The sequence below is a fragment of the Phoca vitulina genome, unplaced genomic scaffold (assembly GCF_004348235.1).
Source record: "Phoca vitulina isolate PV1807 unplaced genomic scaffold, GSC_HSeal_1.0 scaffold3, whole genome shotgun sequence".
In the NCBI taxonomy this organism is placed as follows: Eukaryota; Metazoa; Chordata; class Mammalia; order Carnivora; family Phocidae; genus Phoca; species Phoca vitulina.
In genome coordinates this window covers 9,094,323-9,111,203 of record NW_022589706.1, presented here as the reverse complement: position 1 = coordinate 9,111,203, position 16,881 = coordinate 9,094,323, and the positions used below count along the sequence as shown (strand labels likewise).

The window sequence follows — 16,881 nt, the reverse complement described above, 5'->3', positions numbered from 1 at the left end:
GCTTCTTGAGAAACTTTCCCTCTGCCCCTCCTCCTGCCTGTGCTCTCTCTCTCTCAAATAAATAAATAAATCTTTTTAGAAAGATGTTAAAATGCTTTTATGTGTATTTAAGAAAATTTATTTTTAATTTAAGCCAGCAAGGTGTTAAAGTGGTGTGCTTTAGAGTTACTTCTGTTGTGAACGCACTAAATCAGGCTGCTAGTGTTTCTGATGAGCAACTGGAACCATGGTGCTAGCCAAATATGCTAGTGAGTCTGATCATATGCTCTAATTATCTGGTATTGTTTGAATTCCAAAGCCTTTTGGGTGTGGTATGCCATACTGGCTCTTGATTTACTTTGCATATACCTCATTCCTTCAATATAAAAAATTCTAGAGTTCTACAAAACCATCTGTGAGCCCATTAAATGCTAGCTTTTTTTTTCATGTGAGACTTTATCCATATTTTTCTAAAAAGCACACTTACTGTTCTCACGATACTGATTGAGGTTGTTTGTAAAAGAAACACTGTCTTTGGTGGAATAATGTTCAGTGCCTACCCAGACTAAAGTATGTTTATGTACCTCTGACATCATCATTTCTTGTAGTTTTGGAGTTCAGAGTTGTAGGCCTCGCATGTGTACAAGGTATAGAGATAAAACTGGATCCTATTGACAAGTCTGTGGTTCTTCCTGTTACATCTATTTCTTTGACTTAATTCTTACTAACCCTGGAAATCTTTTAGACTATTAATAGAGGAGTGTTCCTTCATTATTGCTGAGTATTTTGGTAGAGTAAAAAAATACTTATCATCATGGAGCAGTGCTATAGAACAGAGCTTTCCAAAATCATTTGTGCATGAAGACAGTGGTTAAATAAGATGATTCACTGGAGTACAGGAAGTCTGTTTACATCGTTACACATTCTTAATAAAATAAGACTTCTGCAGTGAAGGGAACCAAGTCTCCTTGGAGAAGTGGTTACATCCATTGCTGGGATTGGGAAAATATAAAATGAGTTTGGAACATTTTGTGGTGCCAGAAAGTAAGGAAGTGCTCAGAAAAGGATAGGAATGTGTTGGGTAAGACATAGGAGCCAATGTAAAAGAGCTCCTAATGGCCAAAACTGGAGCTATTTGAACAACAAAATAAATAACAGTGTATTTCATAGAAATTCAACAGACAACTTGACCAAGTGATCAAGAGTTAATATCACCAGTAATAAAACATATTAAGTCATTGGTGCACTGATATGATGCACTTAAAAAGGCACATTACTTCACAGTAGATTGCCAAAAATGCATAACTTGAAATTAATCATGAAAAAGCTTCATATATATTAAGGAACATTCTCCAAATAACTGAACAGAACTACTCCAAAATGTCAGGATCATGAAAGACAAGGAAAGACTGGGGAACTTTCACTAGTTAGAGGAGACTAAGGAAATACGACAACTGAGTGCATTGTGAGATCCTGGATTGGATTCTGGAACAGAAAAAGAATGTTAGGGGGGCCTGGGTAGCTCAGTTGGTTAAGCGTCTGCCTTCGGCTCAGTTCATGATCCCAGAGTCCTGGGATCGAGCCCCGCATCAGGCTCCCTGCTCAGCGGGGAGTCTGCTTCTCCCTCTCCCTCTGCTTGCCGCTCTGCCTACTTGTGCTCGCTCTCTCTCTCCCTGTCAAATAAATAAATAAAATCTTTAAAAAAAACAAAGAAAAAGTATGTTAGTGGGAAAACTAGTGAATTCAAATAAAGTTTATGGTTTAGTTAATAGTGTTATACCAATATTAACTTCTGGTATTGATAATTGGTTATATAGGATGTTAGTTAACATTAGGAAAAAGCCGATAGAAAAATATATAGGAACTTTACTGCTTTTGAAACTTTTTTGTAGTCTAAAATTACTTCAAAATTTAAAGTATTTTTTAAAACATAATAAAAACAAGTTAATATTTACTATCATTGGTATATGGACTGACAATAGCACCCTTACTTGGGGTTTATATCAGAAGGCCCTTGTCATATAAGGGAGACCTAGTGTCCTGGGAGATGAGTTAAGAGTTCAGTTCCTCACACGAGGAATTGCTAATGGAGTCCTCATTCTTTGGTTTGCATTCTGAGTATTGTGATATATTGCAGTTTATATGGCCTAGTTAAATGGATATACGTATTCTGCTATGTAGTTTTATCTGAATTAACTAAAAAATAGATAAGTTGGCCTTAAAAGATTCTATCATTGATGAACCTTCCTCCAGGTATATGCTGTGCTTTGAGATGTTTGGCTCATAATAAGAATGTGACTGTATAATTTATAAATAATACACATATTTTAAAGGCACATACTCAATTTTGTTAATTGGTGAGGTTAAATATTCAACAAAATTTGAAAACTTTGCTGTGAAGATATATTTTAGAGCTTGATTATTTCTAAGTCCAGAATTGGTGACCTGACTTAATTGCTAAAAGATCTAATAGGGAAACTTGTAGTCACAGGGATGTTGGACTTTTGCATTAACAAGGCTAGGAGATTCATAAATATAGTGGTCAGTTCATGGCTTTAAAGAGGCAAAAACACAGGGAGCAGGATGAATAAGAAGGTGCAAAATGATTTAGGACTAAAAGATGATAACATGTCCATATCCTTTTTTAAGGAAAACTGTATAGATAAGTAGATACATTAAGCTGTGGTAGGCCATGACTTTTACTAAAACTAAAACTAAAACCTCAACTGGGAAGTATAACTGCAAGAGTTTCCTTTTATGATAATGGTGTAAATTCTTATGGTCACATGATTCTATTCTCCTTTCTCCCTACCCCCACCCCCCCCAAACCCTAAAGTGTCATGAGAGAGAGATCCTATGGTTCTGTGTTCTCTATGTCCCTTTGACCTGGCGGATTCCTCATTCTACATGGACAATTGAGACCATTAAATCTGTGGAATAAGAAGAAGCTTCAGGAAGCCCATGTCCATTCTTTTGATCTTTGATTTTGTATTAATCCTTTGTAGTGCGTGTTTAGTAGGGACACAGTGAACAAACTGAAAGCAACATAAGCAATGTTTAACTCTTCATTCTTTCCTGCCTTTGAGCCAACTAACTTGTAAGACTTCCAGAAAAAAAAAATCATTTTTCTCTAATAATTTCCTTCAATGACTGTTCAGGAACCTTTTGTGTAAAGTGTGAGAGAGTAAAGGAATATTTTCTTATTCATATTTTTCCTTTAAATTTTTTTGATTTAAATTCAATTTAATTAACATATACTGTATTATTAGTTTCTTAGATGGAATTTAGTGATTCATCAGTTGCATAAAACACCAAGTGCTCTTTACATCACGTGTCCTCCTTAATGCCCATCGCCCAGTTATACCCCATCCCCCCACCCCCCTCCCCTCCAGTAACCGTCAATTTGTTTCCTATAGTTAAGAGTCGCTTATGGTTTGTCTCCCTCTCTGATTTCATCTTATTTTTCCTTCCCTCCCCCATGTTCATCTGTTTTGTTTCTTAAATTCCACATTCTTATTTTTCTATGTCCTTTAAATTAAAAGAAAAAATTAGCTTATTGCTGAATTGTTCATGCAGTCCTTACTCCCTTTAAAGAGTGAAGAGTCATTTATTTATTAAATTTATTGAATTACCTTGTGTGTGGTACCGTGGTAGATCACTGAATAGGTGAGTGAGTAAAATACAGTGTTTAGTCTCAAGGAGGACACTGGCATGTTATAGTAGGATAAGAGGAGATAAAACAGAGTAGTTCATGCGCACTTGATTCATATGTCATCTTTAACCTCCTGTACTCTACTCAGGAATGTTAAAATTGAAGACCAAATGAGCCTTAGAGTGCTCTTCCAAGAAATATATGATCTTTACATTGTATCTTTCCATACTGATTGCTAACACCTAGAGAACCAAAAATATGTATTCTTTCTCAGTGTCTCTTTTATTATCCTGAGCAAGTAAGTAATCATAGTTCTATTAGTCTTGATAACTGATTTTTAATAACTTTGCCTCTAACAAAAGTTTTCTCCAGTTAAAACATGGCTCTGTGCCTCTGTAGCTATCCCATTATTTTCTAGATAGTGTTTTAAAAATACTTTTTAATAGTAATTAATTTGCATTTTGTTTAGAGTCTCATTCCATTTAAAGTGAAAAATAATAAAGTAAAAAAGCAACATTTGGGAGGGTCTTTTATGACTCATATTGAGTAGACAAGAAAGAGCAATAATAGTTTTACTAGTTGAGTATTAAGCCTCACTCCTCAGCCTAATTTTCTGCTTGTTACTGAACATTAGATATCCTACATGATCTTGTCATGTCCAGAGTATAATACATTCAAATCCTACTATAGGATTAAAAGATGGGAATATATTATATACTATATAGTATATACTATAGTAGTCCTTATCAAACTTTACTGTTTTAGAATAGTTTTTACAACCTTATTTTGACGTCACTCTATTGTAAAGTATTAGATTTTCTTTGGTAGGGAGTTGGCTTTATAATGCTTTTACTTTTCTAGTTGTTTCTGTTTGTTCCCAGGAATGCCCCAGCTCTAGTAGATCTAAAAGCTTGTCTGGAGGGGCATCTGGCTGGCTCAGTCAGTAGAGCATGTGACTCTTAATTTGAGGTTGTGAGTTGGAGCCCCGCATTAAGCATAGAGATTACTTTAAAAAAAAAAAAAAGTAAATAAATAAAAGCTTGTCTGGAGATGTTGGTATCTCTCTGGTATCCCACAGCAGAGAGTTCTACAGTGGGTATATTCTACATACATTTGTGCCATAATTCCCCCACAGTAAGACTGGACGGTAACTTCTAAGCTCTGTTGAAGGTGGCTGTGGGAAGAATAAGGTATCATCTAAACAACTACTTTGTTAGGTCAGAGATTGGTACTACTTAATTGCAAGTGCCGTAGCTGCTGAGAGGCAGAAAAAACCAGCCAGGTGCCCTCCATGAGAAGTGACTCAGCATTCCAAATGATTTCTAGTCAAATTTTTACTACAATACAGACTTTTTTTTTAATGTAGAGAAATATGAGCTGTAAGATAATGTACCTGGATTAACATGTCTGACCGCATCCCTATAAGAAGAAAATGGTTTACCTCTCCTGTTCAGTATCATAATAAATTGTTTCGTATCTCTAGGGTAGCAGTTAGGCCAGCTGAAAAGACTTATGCCATTACTATTCATCTGTTCTGACCCTGGCTTGCATAGCAGAACATATCAGTAGATTTTGGTAAGAAGTGGAATGAAGCAGGATGGGAGTGGAATGTCTGGTACGTAGAATGGTTATTGTATTGGCAGTCTGTGGTTATGGCGGTTTATGAAGTGATTCCTAATGGAGATACATATTTTAAAATCAGTTTAAATACAGTTGTGATTTATTTTACTGGAAATAACTCAGAAACCTTTGAATCTTTTCTGTCTTACTTTGCTTAACATACTGCTCTCTGATCTTTCTTATCCTGCTTCACAGTTGTAAGAAATGAAGCAGAAACAGTGGGTACAGGATTTTATCATGGCAGTTTAAAAATAGCATTTGCTCTTTTGCTGCTATAATTTCCATGATACTGTTTCATTGAGGTTTTATGTCTCTTTAATTTTACTTCCTAACTCAGGGGTTCTTAACCAGGGATACTCCTTCAAAAGTTCATGGATAGGATTTCATGGAAAAAAAAAAAAATGACATCTTTATTTTCACTAACCCCTACCTGAAATTTAATATTTCCTTCAGATATAAATATTGACAATAAACAACAGTAGTAGTAATAATACCTGTCCCAGCAATAAAAACCATAGCTGTTTTCTTGTCATATCTTAAATTATTATTTAGTTTTCACTTCACTACTTTGAAATTATGATAGATATTAAACTTACTACTACATCTTATATTTTAATGCATTAAGAAAAAAACACATATATAGCAGTATCTCACTTTAAAAATTTTTTGACAGTTGTATTTCAATATAGTTGATTTCTTTTGTAATCCTATATATTTGTGCTTTTAAAACATGACTGTAAGATCCCATAGTTTTGACCACACTGCTGACTGAAGGAGTCCTCGTACAAAAAGGTTTAAGAATTCTGTCTACCTCTTTTACTATTTGATCTTCATGCTGTCCCCAGAATGTTATACCTTAAGGACCATGTCCTTATAATTTATATATACTTACATATATATATTTATGAACATACACATATTCCTTTCCGCCCCCCTCCAGATTTCATCCCCTTTCCCAGCTTCAACATTTAACCTCTGTTTAGATGAGTCATAGCACCTCTGCAAATTCCATGCTATTTTCTAGATTTCTTCACATATATATTGTGGGAGGAATTTTAAGTTCAGTGAATCTAAACTAAACTTATTTTCCTTTTTAAACCTTTTCCTCCTGTGTTCCCCAATTAATTAGTGCCATTGACACCTTCCCACTCGCTCAGAATTAAAGTGCAAGGATCATTTTTGACTCTTTGTTCTTTCTTACTACCTCCTCTGAAAGGGGTTATTAATAAGTAGCTAGGGATTATTAATAAGGCTGCTATGAACATTCTTACAATTTTTGGACATCTGTTTTATTTCTCTTGGGACGATCCATAGGAGTAGAATTGCTGGGTCATAATGTCAATGAATATTTCTAAATATATTGGAAACTGTTATACCGTTCTCCAAAATTAATCATTTTGCAGACTCATTAGAAATGTATGAGAATTTGGGGCGCCTGGGTGGCTCAGTCGTTAAGCGTCTGCCTTCGGCTCAGGTCATGATCCCAGGGTCCTGGGATCGAGCCCCGCATTGGGCTCCCTGCTAGGCGGGAAGCCTGCTTCTCCCTCTCCCACTCCCCCTGCTTGTGTTCCTGCTCTAGCTAACTCCCTCTCTCTGTCAAATAAATAAATAAAATCTTTAAAAAAAAAAAAAAGAAATGTATGAGAATTCTAGTTAGTCCACATCCCTGTTAGAGCACAACTACTATTATTGGTCTTTGTTACTATTTAATGTAGTAGGTATGAAATGATACCTCATTTTGCTTTAAATTGCATTTCACTGATAACTATAACTAATAATGTTGAGTGCCTTTTCAAGTTCTTATAGGTGGTTTGTGTATCTTCTTTAAAGGATCTGTTCAAGTCATTTGCCCCTTTTTCATAGGGTTGTTTGCTTTCTGTTGTTGATTTGTACATATTTATTATAAATTCTGGATACAAGTCATTTATCAGAATGATCAGTCATCATTCATAATGTCTGAATAGTGCTTTAACCAAGTACCTTTTTATCTCCTAATTTGTTCAGCCTTGTGAGATTGAAGACATAGTTTTAATATCCTCCATGTGGGAGCTAAAGAAACTAGACAGATGAAACTAAGCTAAGACTAAGAAAACTAAGAAAATAAAAAGGGGATCTCTGAAAAGTTGAGAGAGGTTTAGCAACTTTCCTTTTTTGAGGTGGGCAAATTATCATGTTATTTTAAATGTTTTGTGTAACAAATTAAGCCTTAAACACATTTACAAAATGAAATAAAATTGTATTTACAAGGTCATTATTAGGTTTATAAAATGTATTAATTTGTTAATATACAATATTAATTTGTAATTTCCAGGAGTGGAAATTCGAAGTTGTAAGGTTAAAGCCTTTTTTTAGTCCTGTCATATATAAACGCATAACCTCATTTGAAGATGATATTAAAATTCTACATGTGTAGCAAATTTGAAAATGTCAGGCCCAGGTCAGATAACTCTCTGGGCTACTTCCGTGCTTTATATAAGACTAGACCAGGGTGCCTGGGTGGCTCAGTTGGTTAAGCGACTGCTTTCAGCTCAGGTCATGATCCTGGAGTCCCAGGATCGAGTCCCGCATCGGGCTCCCTGCTCAGCAGGGAGTCTGCTTCTCCCTCTGACCCTCCCCCCTCTCATGCTCTCTCTCTATCTCATTCTCTCTCTCAAATAAATAAATAAAATCTTTAAAAAAAAAAAAAAGACTAGACCAGACTTTGTTGCGCTTTATTACTCTAGTTCTTTTTCTTATTTGAGAAATACGTAGCTAGGCTTATCAATGGATAAATTGATAATATAATGACTTAGAAGTTTCCTTTTTATATGTCTTAGCTGTGCCTTTTAATTGTGTGGGCAAGAGTGTGTGCTGCTGTTTGTCTTCTGGTGTTCTAAGTGTCATGCTTGTTAACATCTTTTCTTGGAGGCTGATTAGGAAAGGGAGAGGAAATCTAAGTCTGTAAGGTGTTCCCATTTATTGCTCTATCACAAGAGACTTTTGGTAAAGTAAGGATGAAATCATTAATGAAAATCAGGTTTGTTTTTTTTTAATCTCAGAGATTCAGTTAGCCATGTTCTTCTTAAATTCTCTTACAAATGCTTAAAAAGTTAGATATATTAATACTGCTCTTTATAATGAGGAATTATTTTTTCTTGATAACATAGTACAGTGATTCCAGATGATAACATTTCTTTATTAATAAATGCTTCTTTTAAAATATTTTTTTCTAGTTGTTTGGTACAGTATGGATGCTAGAGCTTGTTGAAATATATATAGCAGTAGAAGCGTGTTACAATATGCTAGGAAAACAATTGCAACACAGTGTTGGGAAAATTTGTCTGAAAAACTTTAAAATAATTAGAATATTATCCCAGAGCAATGTTGGTTTGGCATTAAGGAATATGTGGGAGGACTAGAGACCCAACCTAAAATGAGAATGAATACCTCTGAATTGTTTGAGGAGATTAAAAGGTCATCACATATTTAGAAATTCTTTAACCCTATATGTAAATTATAAATGATTATAAAATTTATATAATGAATTATGAGATTATTATAAAATAATGTAAACTGAAACATGCATACCGAGCATGTTGATTTGTAACATATTTGTTCAGTTTAATCTATTTAATCTATTGTCTATACTTCTGCTGGTGGTAATTGGGAACCTTCTATAATGTTCTATGTGAAGGAAGGTTTGGAGTTGAGGGGAAACTACAGTCTTCACTAATTAAACTAAATATTACCCTAAGAAAAATAGAGACATTTCAGTGACTGTGACTCCTGAGACTTGGTGGGGTAGAATTATAAACACATGCCCAAAAAGAAAAGGGATGGATCAGGTTTTTCTTCCCATCTTCTTACAAAATAGGTCTTCTTTATTTGAACTCTCATTATCTGAACTCAGAAATGGCATAAATTCAGATAAATTTTCAAATAAATTTCTCTCTATTGCAAATTCAGAATCAAATAGGTTCTTTTTTTTTTTTTTTTGAAGATTTTATTTATTTATTACAGACAGCGAGAGAGGGAACACAAGCAGGGGGAGTGGGAGAGGGAGAAGCAGGCTTCCCGCTGAGCAGGGAGCCCAATGTGGGACTCCATCCCAGGACCCTGGGATCATGACCTGAGCCGAAGGCAGACACTTAATGACTGAGCCACCCAGGTGCCCCAGAATCAAATAGGTTCTAATAATTGTAGACATCCCTTGCTACCTGAACTTCCTCTTCAAACTGTGTGAATTCAAGAACCAAATAAATTTGAATAAGGAGTGATATTTGTGTTACTGTTTCTGTAATAAGACCATGTGGTCAGGTAAAGAGGTACCGTTTGGGAGATTAGAAAACTGATGTTCTAAACCCTGCCACTTGATCTTTCTGGATTTTTGTTTCCTTCTTTGTAAAATTGTGAGGTTGGGTTAGATTTTGCCTCTCAGCCTGAGGGAGCCTGAGGTCTAATAGTCCTAAAAGTTGGTAAGAAGTCATATATTTACTGGTAATGACTGTAAGCCAAAGAAAAGTTTCCTTTATATTTGTTTCAGATTCATACTACTGTTTCTTCATAAAATTTACCAGACAAAACAACTTATTAGCATAGCTTTGAATTAAACTAAACAGGAATTCAGTTATAAAAGATTGGAAATCACTATGCCATATATTGTGCAAGGTTTATTTTGCAAGGTGTAGGTGACCATAGTTTTCTCTTACAAATTAAGATTAATACACTTATTCTGGACAAATCAGAGATCCATCAGTGTCCATAATTTTGTATTAACTAGTAATGTGTAGTAGACTTTCAGAGTATTTACTTCCAAGATTGGTTTTCAATTACTGTGTACTTGGACTTAATTTTATTCTATTTCTGTTGTTCCACAACTGCAGTTAAACTGTGTTATAAAAATTTATTAATTTGATTGGAACTCTGAGTAATATTTTTTTCTTGGAAATGTTAAATAGTAATTCTCAAGTATAGAGAAGACCATAATGGTAATTAAAGTATAGTATACCTCTTTATATTACCATTTTGGCCACATGCTGCCATTGTTGATAATTTGTTTTCTGAAAATTGAATTCTGAATTTGGAAAAATAAGAATACATTTTACTCTTCTCTCCAGATGATTCTTTGATTCCTTCTTACCTTGTATCTCTTCTCTCCTATCCCCACCAAAGTAGCAGTATATAATATTTGGCTCCATTAATGGGTAAAGTACATAATAGCCAGGTACCTGTATAGTATCACTTTAAGCTGATATAAATTAAGATACAAGAATAGATTGTTTTTTATAAATCAGGGCTACTTCATTTGTTCTCTACAAAACTGTATATTATGTCAGCTTGAATGCCAGGGGGTGGATACACATAGTTGCTTGGTGGGTAATTAACATGTTTTCACCCTCTGCTTTTTAGAAAGACATAATACTTGTTTTCTGTCCCAATTTGAGGAGAAAATGAATTTTAAAATGCCTTGATGCCACATTTAGTGAATGCTTTTAGTCTATGGAGAAAGACAATTTACTAATGAGATACTTGCTCACAGTAGTCAAGAGGTGTCAAATGGATGTGCTATATAGTTGTCAAATGTGAGTTGGAATTTGGTTTTTAAATAGCTTAATGTAGCACCTTTTTTATTTACCCATAATGTTGAATTACTTTTGCTCCATAATTTTTCAGATCTGCATTCCTAGATTTCTGTGATTATTTACTTACTTATGGGATGATATAATTTACATCTGAATTTAGCTGTCTCTAACACATCTTTTTTTTAAAAAGTCAATTATATTATTCCATGAATAAATACAATCTCAAAGTATGTATCATCAACATCAAAACCAAGCATTATGAATAGTACAATACATCTTGTAATTCCTATAAAGGATCTCTGGTGCCATCTACTGCATAGTTTGTTAGTGGAAGAAAAGTATGTGACATCAAGTAGGTGTTTCAGTTAATCTGATTTTTTTTTTTAATTAATAGACTATTTTTTAGAGCAGTATTTAGGTTTACAGAAAAATTGAGCAGAAATACGTTGTTCCCATATTCCCCTCCACTCAGTTTCCCCTGTTATCATCTTTTATTGTGGCACATTTATTACAATTGATAATCAATATTGATACATTATTATTAAATAAAGCCCATAGTTTATATTAGGTTCGCTCTGTGTGTGTTGTAAAGTTGTGCGGGTCTCACTAAATGTATAATTTTATGTATCCACCATTACAGTGTCATACACAATGGTTTCCTTGCCCCCAAAATCCCCTGTACTCCACCCCATGCCCCCAGCCTGTGTCAAACACTGATATTTTTACTGTCTCAATAGTTTTGTCTTTTCCAGAATGCCATATAGTTGGAATCATATAGTATGTAGTCTTTTTAGATACACTTTCTGGATTTACTTCTTTCACTTAGCAATATGCATGTAAGGTTCCTCTATGTTTTTTCGTAGCTTCATAGCCCATTTCATTTATTATTGAATAATATTCCATGCTATTGATGTACCAGTTTGTTTACCCCTTTACCTGTTGAAGGACATCTTGGTTCCAGGTTTTTAGCAATTATAAATAAAGGTGTTATTAAAATTAACAGGTTTATAAATGGATGTAAATTTTCAACTCATTTGTATAAATATCCAGGACTGTAATTCGTAGAGCTTATGGTAAAACTGTTTGTTTTGTAAGAAACTGCCAGACTGTCTACCAATGTGGCTCTACCATTATGTATTACCAGCAGCAATGAATGAGAATTCCTGTTGCACCGTATCCTCACCAGCATTTGTTGTGTTTTTGGTAGATTGTGTCTTTTAGGACATTGGTCTGTTTCATGTAAGTTATATTTCTGGGTACAAAGTTGTTCATAATATTCCTTTATTACCCTTTTAATGTCTATGAGATAAGTAACAAGGGCTGTTTTTTATTTTGGTATTTTTAATTTGTGTTTTCCCTCTCTATCTTGGTATCCTGGCTAGGGGTTATCAATTTTATTGATCTTTTCAAAGAACCAGTTGATTTTAACTTTTAAAAAGGCATAGAATATAAGCTGAACTCTTTTATTCTGAAATTTCTCTGATATCTACTTGAATGGCTTAAGGAAGAAAAAATTCTGAAAGCATATCATGGATTCTTTTCCTTAATCTGATTTTTAGTTTAATTGTTGCTGTAAATTTTTAGACCTTGTTTAGCATTGGAACATAGAGACATAGCAGAAATGTAGCAGAGTTGCTTTTTATCCGGGTGAGTAACTGCCCCAAGGAGAGTTTTCCTGTAAGGATTTAGCCATCTTTATCCTTTCCTATGAGATTCAACAATGAATCTCCAGGAATTGTCATGAGACCATGACAACATTGAAAAACCATTAGCTCTTTTGCTTATTATTCTACATTTAGACTTTTCAAATTTTCCCACAGGGTTAGGGCTGCTCATAGTGGTCCCATAGGAAGTTTAAATGTCTCACTATATCATTAAACTTCAATTATTGAAGGATTTCAGTATAGATTTCATAAGTCATTTTAGTATATTTATATTGTCTGAAAAGATAATTCTGAATCTTTAAATGAGTTATGTCTTTTAAAAGTAAGGCATATGAATAATTTGGTTTTTAAATGAATTGTTAGTTTAAAAGTATTTATTTTGAAAAAAAAGTATTTATTTTGAAAATGTGTATAATTAGCTACAAATGACCTTTGATATGAATGGAAATTTATAGGCAAGGGAGATCTGATTTCTTATTTCTAGAAATAGAGAAGACTAGGAATAAGAAATTCTCATTAAACAATGAAAAATGTTAGATTGAAAAACAAAGTTTAAAATAAATAGAAAATAAGAACCTATATCTATATCCAAAGGAGAAAATCTCCTCTAGTAATTTTCAGCCAGTGACTGTTTGACACAGGCTTTAGGAATCTAAATTCATACTAATTCATAATTCTAGAATTTAATTTAAAATCATCTTGGTTTGGAAACAACTCAAGTGTCCTTGGACAGATGAATGGATAAGTAAAATGTGGTGTATACATATAATAGAATTTTTTTCAGCCCAAAAAGGAAGGAAATTCTGACATATGGTACAACATGGAAGAACCTTGAGGACATTACACTAAGTAAAATAAGCCAGTCACAAAAAGACATAATACTGTATGCTTCTGCTTATATGAGGTACTTGGAGTAGTCAAAATCAGAGAGACAGAAAGTAGAATTGTGGTTGCCAGGGGTGAAGGGGAATAAGGAGAGGTTATTTAATGGGTATGGAGTTTCAGTTTTAAAGATGAAAAGAGGTATGGAGATGGATGGTGGTGATAGTTGAACAACATTATGAATGTATATAATACCACTGAGCTGTACACTTAAAATGGTTAAGATGGTAAATTTTATGTTATATGTATTTTACCATGATAAAAAAAATTTCTTTTAAATCATCGTGGTTTGGTAGCTCCTCCAGGCACCTAGAAGAACCAAAGGCACGGACTCTGTAACAACATATACAAAACTTAAATCTCAAAACAGTCTCAAACATGAAGTTCTTTTAAAAATGAACACATTCCCCCCAAAATAAGATAAATTATAAAATACACATGCAAACAAGGCACTGTTTGCAGTAATTGGCAAAAACAGTAAAAATGGGACCCTGCCTTCAAAGACTGTGGATTTTGTAATTAAAAGATAAGAATATAAAAGGAGTATATTTTAATCTTTTAAATAGAAATACAAAGTTAAAAATTAAAAACATGAGTAAAAGCGAGAGACTGTAAAAAACTAACATGTATAAAAAATAACCAAATACTGTCTAAAAATGAAAAAATAATGGAAATTAAAAACTTAAAGTTTAAATAGCCAGTTATAAATAGTGAGGGTAATTGATAATTGGGAAGATCTGAAGAAGCCACAAAGAAATGCAGCAAAGACATGAAAAATGTGAAAGATGCTAAGAGACATGGAGGATATAGTGAAATGAGCTATCATATGTCTAACCAGAGTTTTAAGTGGAGATTATAAAGAGACCTTAATAGGGTCAATATTCAAAGAGATACTGCCTGAGAATTTTTTAGAATTTATGAAAGATAAGATCATTATATTCAGGGATGTTAGTGTTACCTCAGAGGATAAAAGAAAATAAATTCACATTAGACTTAGTTAAAGAAGACTGGGGGGAGGAAAAAGGGGGAGGAAAAAAAAAAAAGACCAAGAGAAAGAGAAAATCTTGAAAACAGCCAGAAGTAAAGGACTGATTACTTACAGTCAAACAATAGACTAACAGTTGACTTCTAAGCAAAATGGACACCTGCAAAAGAAAAATGACTATCAATTTAGGATTTTATATTCTGGTTAAAGGTCTTTCAAGGAACAGATTTATTTGCAGGTTACAAAGAAAACAGAGGCTTTACCTCCAGTAGACTTCCTCTTTAAAAACAAACAAAACAAAAAAAATCTTTGAGGTTTATACCTGAGGAAGAAACAAAATAATCCTGGAAAGAAAGTCTGAGTTACAAGGAGAAGTGAAAATAAAAATTGATAATCATTGGGGTAAATCTAAAGAAAAACTGATTGCATAAAATAATAAAAATAATATCTACTTGTGGGATTAAAGATTCTGTAATACCTGACAATAAGAACATGTAAGCCTAGAGTGGTGTGACTAGAAGTAAAGCATTGTACAGTGCTTTTAATAGGGCATATATATTAATTGGACTTTAATCTTTGACAAGGAAAAGTATGCATGTGAAAATTTCTGGGCCAAGTAATAGATCAAACCAGTAGAAAAGGGGAAATCATATGAAAAAATAATTTTAAAAGAAAAACTGGAATGTATAAGAGCAAAAAATAGGAGTAAATGGAAATATCAGTTATCTAAATAGAGTATGAGCTCTCCAATTAAAACATGATCAGATAGACTAAAAATTCAAATCCACTATATGTTTTTCCTAAAAGACTCCTTGAAAAGGTAAAATCCTGGGAAGAAATATATGCCAGTGAAAGCCTGACCAGATACATGTAACAACATATTAACATCAAATATAATGACTTTATAAAGTCAAAGAGAAGTGTTAAAAATTAATAGGATTTTAATATCATGATAAAAAGTACTTTTAACCAGGGAACCATGACCGTTATGAATAGGTATACCAGAATATCATAGCTTGAAAATATGAAGCAGAAGTTATTAAATGTATAAGCAGAACATTGTAGAGGGAGGGTTTGTCTTGGTTACGTCAAATAGACTTAAAATTAATGAGAAGAAAGAATATTTGAACAACGTAGTTTGCAAGTTTGAGCTAATAGACATATATAGAACCCTGAACCCAACCATCATCAAGTTGGTAGAGTAAACATTGTAAACATTTTTTCAAGTGTACTTGAAATTTTATAAAAATTGACTGTATTCTGTACATTGAAATATCAAGTAAAAACTGATATACAGACCATATTCCTTGATACAGCTCAATTAAGATGGTGATCAATAACAAAAAGATAACTTTAAATAAATAAATATATGGAAATAGGCATTTCTAAGTAATTCAAGGGATAAAGAAGAACTAATAGTTATTAGAATATATTTAGCACTGGATGATATTAAAAAGAAATTTTAAAACTTATTGGACAAGCTTATTTGGTAAAAAGAAATTTATAAACTTAAATTCTTACATTAGAAAGAGAAGGAAATTTAATGAGTGAACCATACATCTAACTGAAGGAGTTAAAAAAAAAAAAGGTAACCCTAAATAAATAAGGGTTGGAGAAAGACAAAGATATGAACGAAATTAATGAAATAGAATGCAAAGGTAAAATAAAGATAGGGGGCACCTGGGTGGCACATTTGGTTGAGCATCCGACTCTTGGTTTCCGCTGAGGTCCTGATGTCAGGGTCGAGAGATGAGCCCCGTGTCGGGCTCTGTGCTCAGCGCAGTCTGCTTCACATTCTCTCTCCTCCCTCTGCCCCTCCCACTCATGCTCTCTCTCTCTAAAATAAATCTTTTAAAAAAATAAATAAAATGGAGAAGATAGACAAGATTAAAAAGTCAATTTTTTGAAAAGGCTTTAAAATGTCACAGTATGCCAATATCTGAAATTTTATATTCTGAAATTTTAGGAATTTAATGCTTCAAAGGTTTTGCTCATTTTTTAAGCTTTTGATTTAGAGAAACTACCCAAATTACTGTCTTTGATTTTTCTTCTCCTGATAGGGATTGTTAGAAAATAACTGTATTATATAAAAATTAAATAATTAGGCTAGTGCTTTCTGAGGACTATGTAATAGGTACTGGATACATGCTTTATATGTATTAGTTCATTTAATCCTTGAAGCAACTCCTTCAGATGCAAGTAGTAGAATCACTTTACAGGTAAACAAATTATGGCTTATGAAGTTACTTGCCCGAAGTTACAAAGCCTATAATCAACACAGCTGAAATTTGATTCCAGGTATATCTTTTTTTTTTTAAAAGATTTTATTTATTTATTTGAGAGAGAGAGACACAGCGAGAGAGGGAACACAAGCAGGGGGAGTGGGAGAGGGAGAAGCAGGCTTCCCGCTGAGCAGGGAGCCCGATGCGGGGCTCGATCCCAGGACCCTGGGATCATGACCTGAGCCGAAGGCAGACGCTTAACAACTGAGCCACCCAGGCGCCCCCCAGGTATATCTGACCACAAGGATGTACTTCC

The 16,881-nt window shown here is 33.7% G+C and overlaps 1 protein-coding gene across 17 annotated transcripts in view; it reads left to right on the top strand.

The window, feature by feature from the left end:
- Window positions 1–16,881, top strand: part of LCORL (ligand dependent nuclear receptor corepressor like) — a 166,282-nt gene that overhangs the window by 70,899 nt on the left and 78,502 nt on the right. Inside the window, exon 5 of one of the 17 annotated variants that reach the window (XM_032400090.1) lies at window positions 5,115–6,669. The exons of the other annotated variants lie outside the window; for them this stretch is intronic. Coding sequence (XP_032255981.1) covers window positions 5,115–5,119 — 5 coding nt within the window. The 3' untranslated portion in view covers window positions 5,120–6,669. Of the gene's footprint in view, window positions 1–5,114; window positions 6,670–16,881 lie in introns of those variants that run through there. 17 annotated transcript variants of the gene reach the window in all.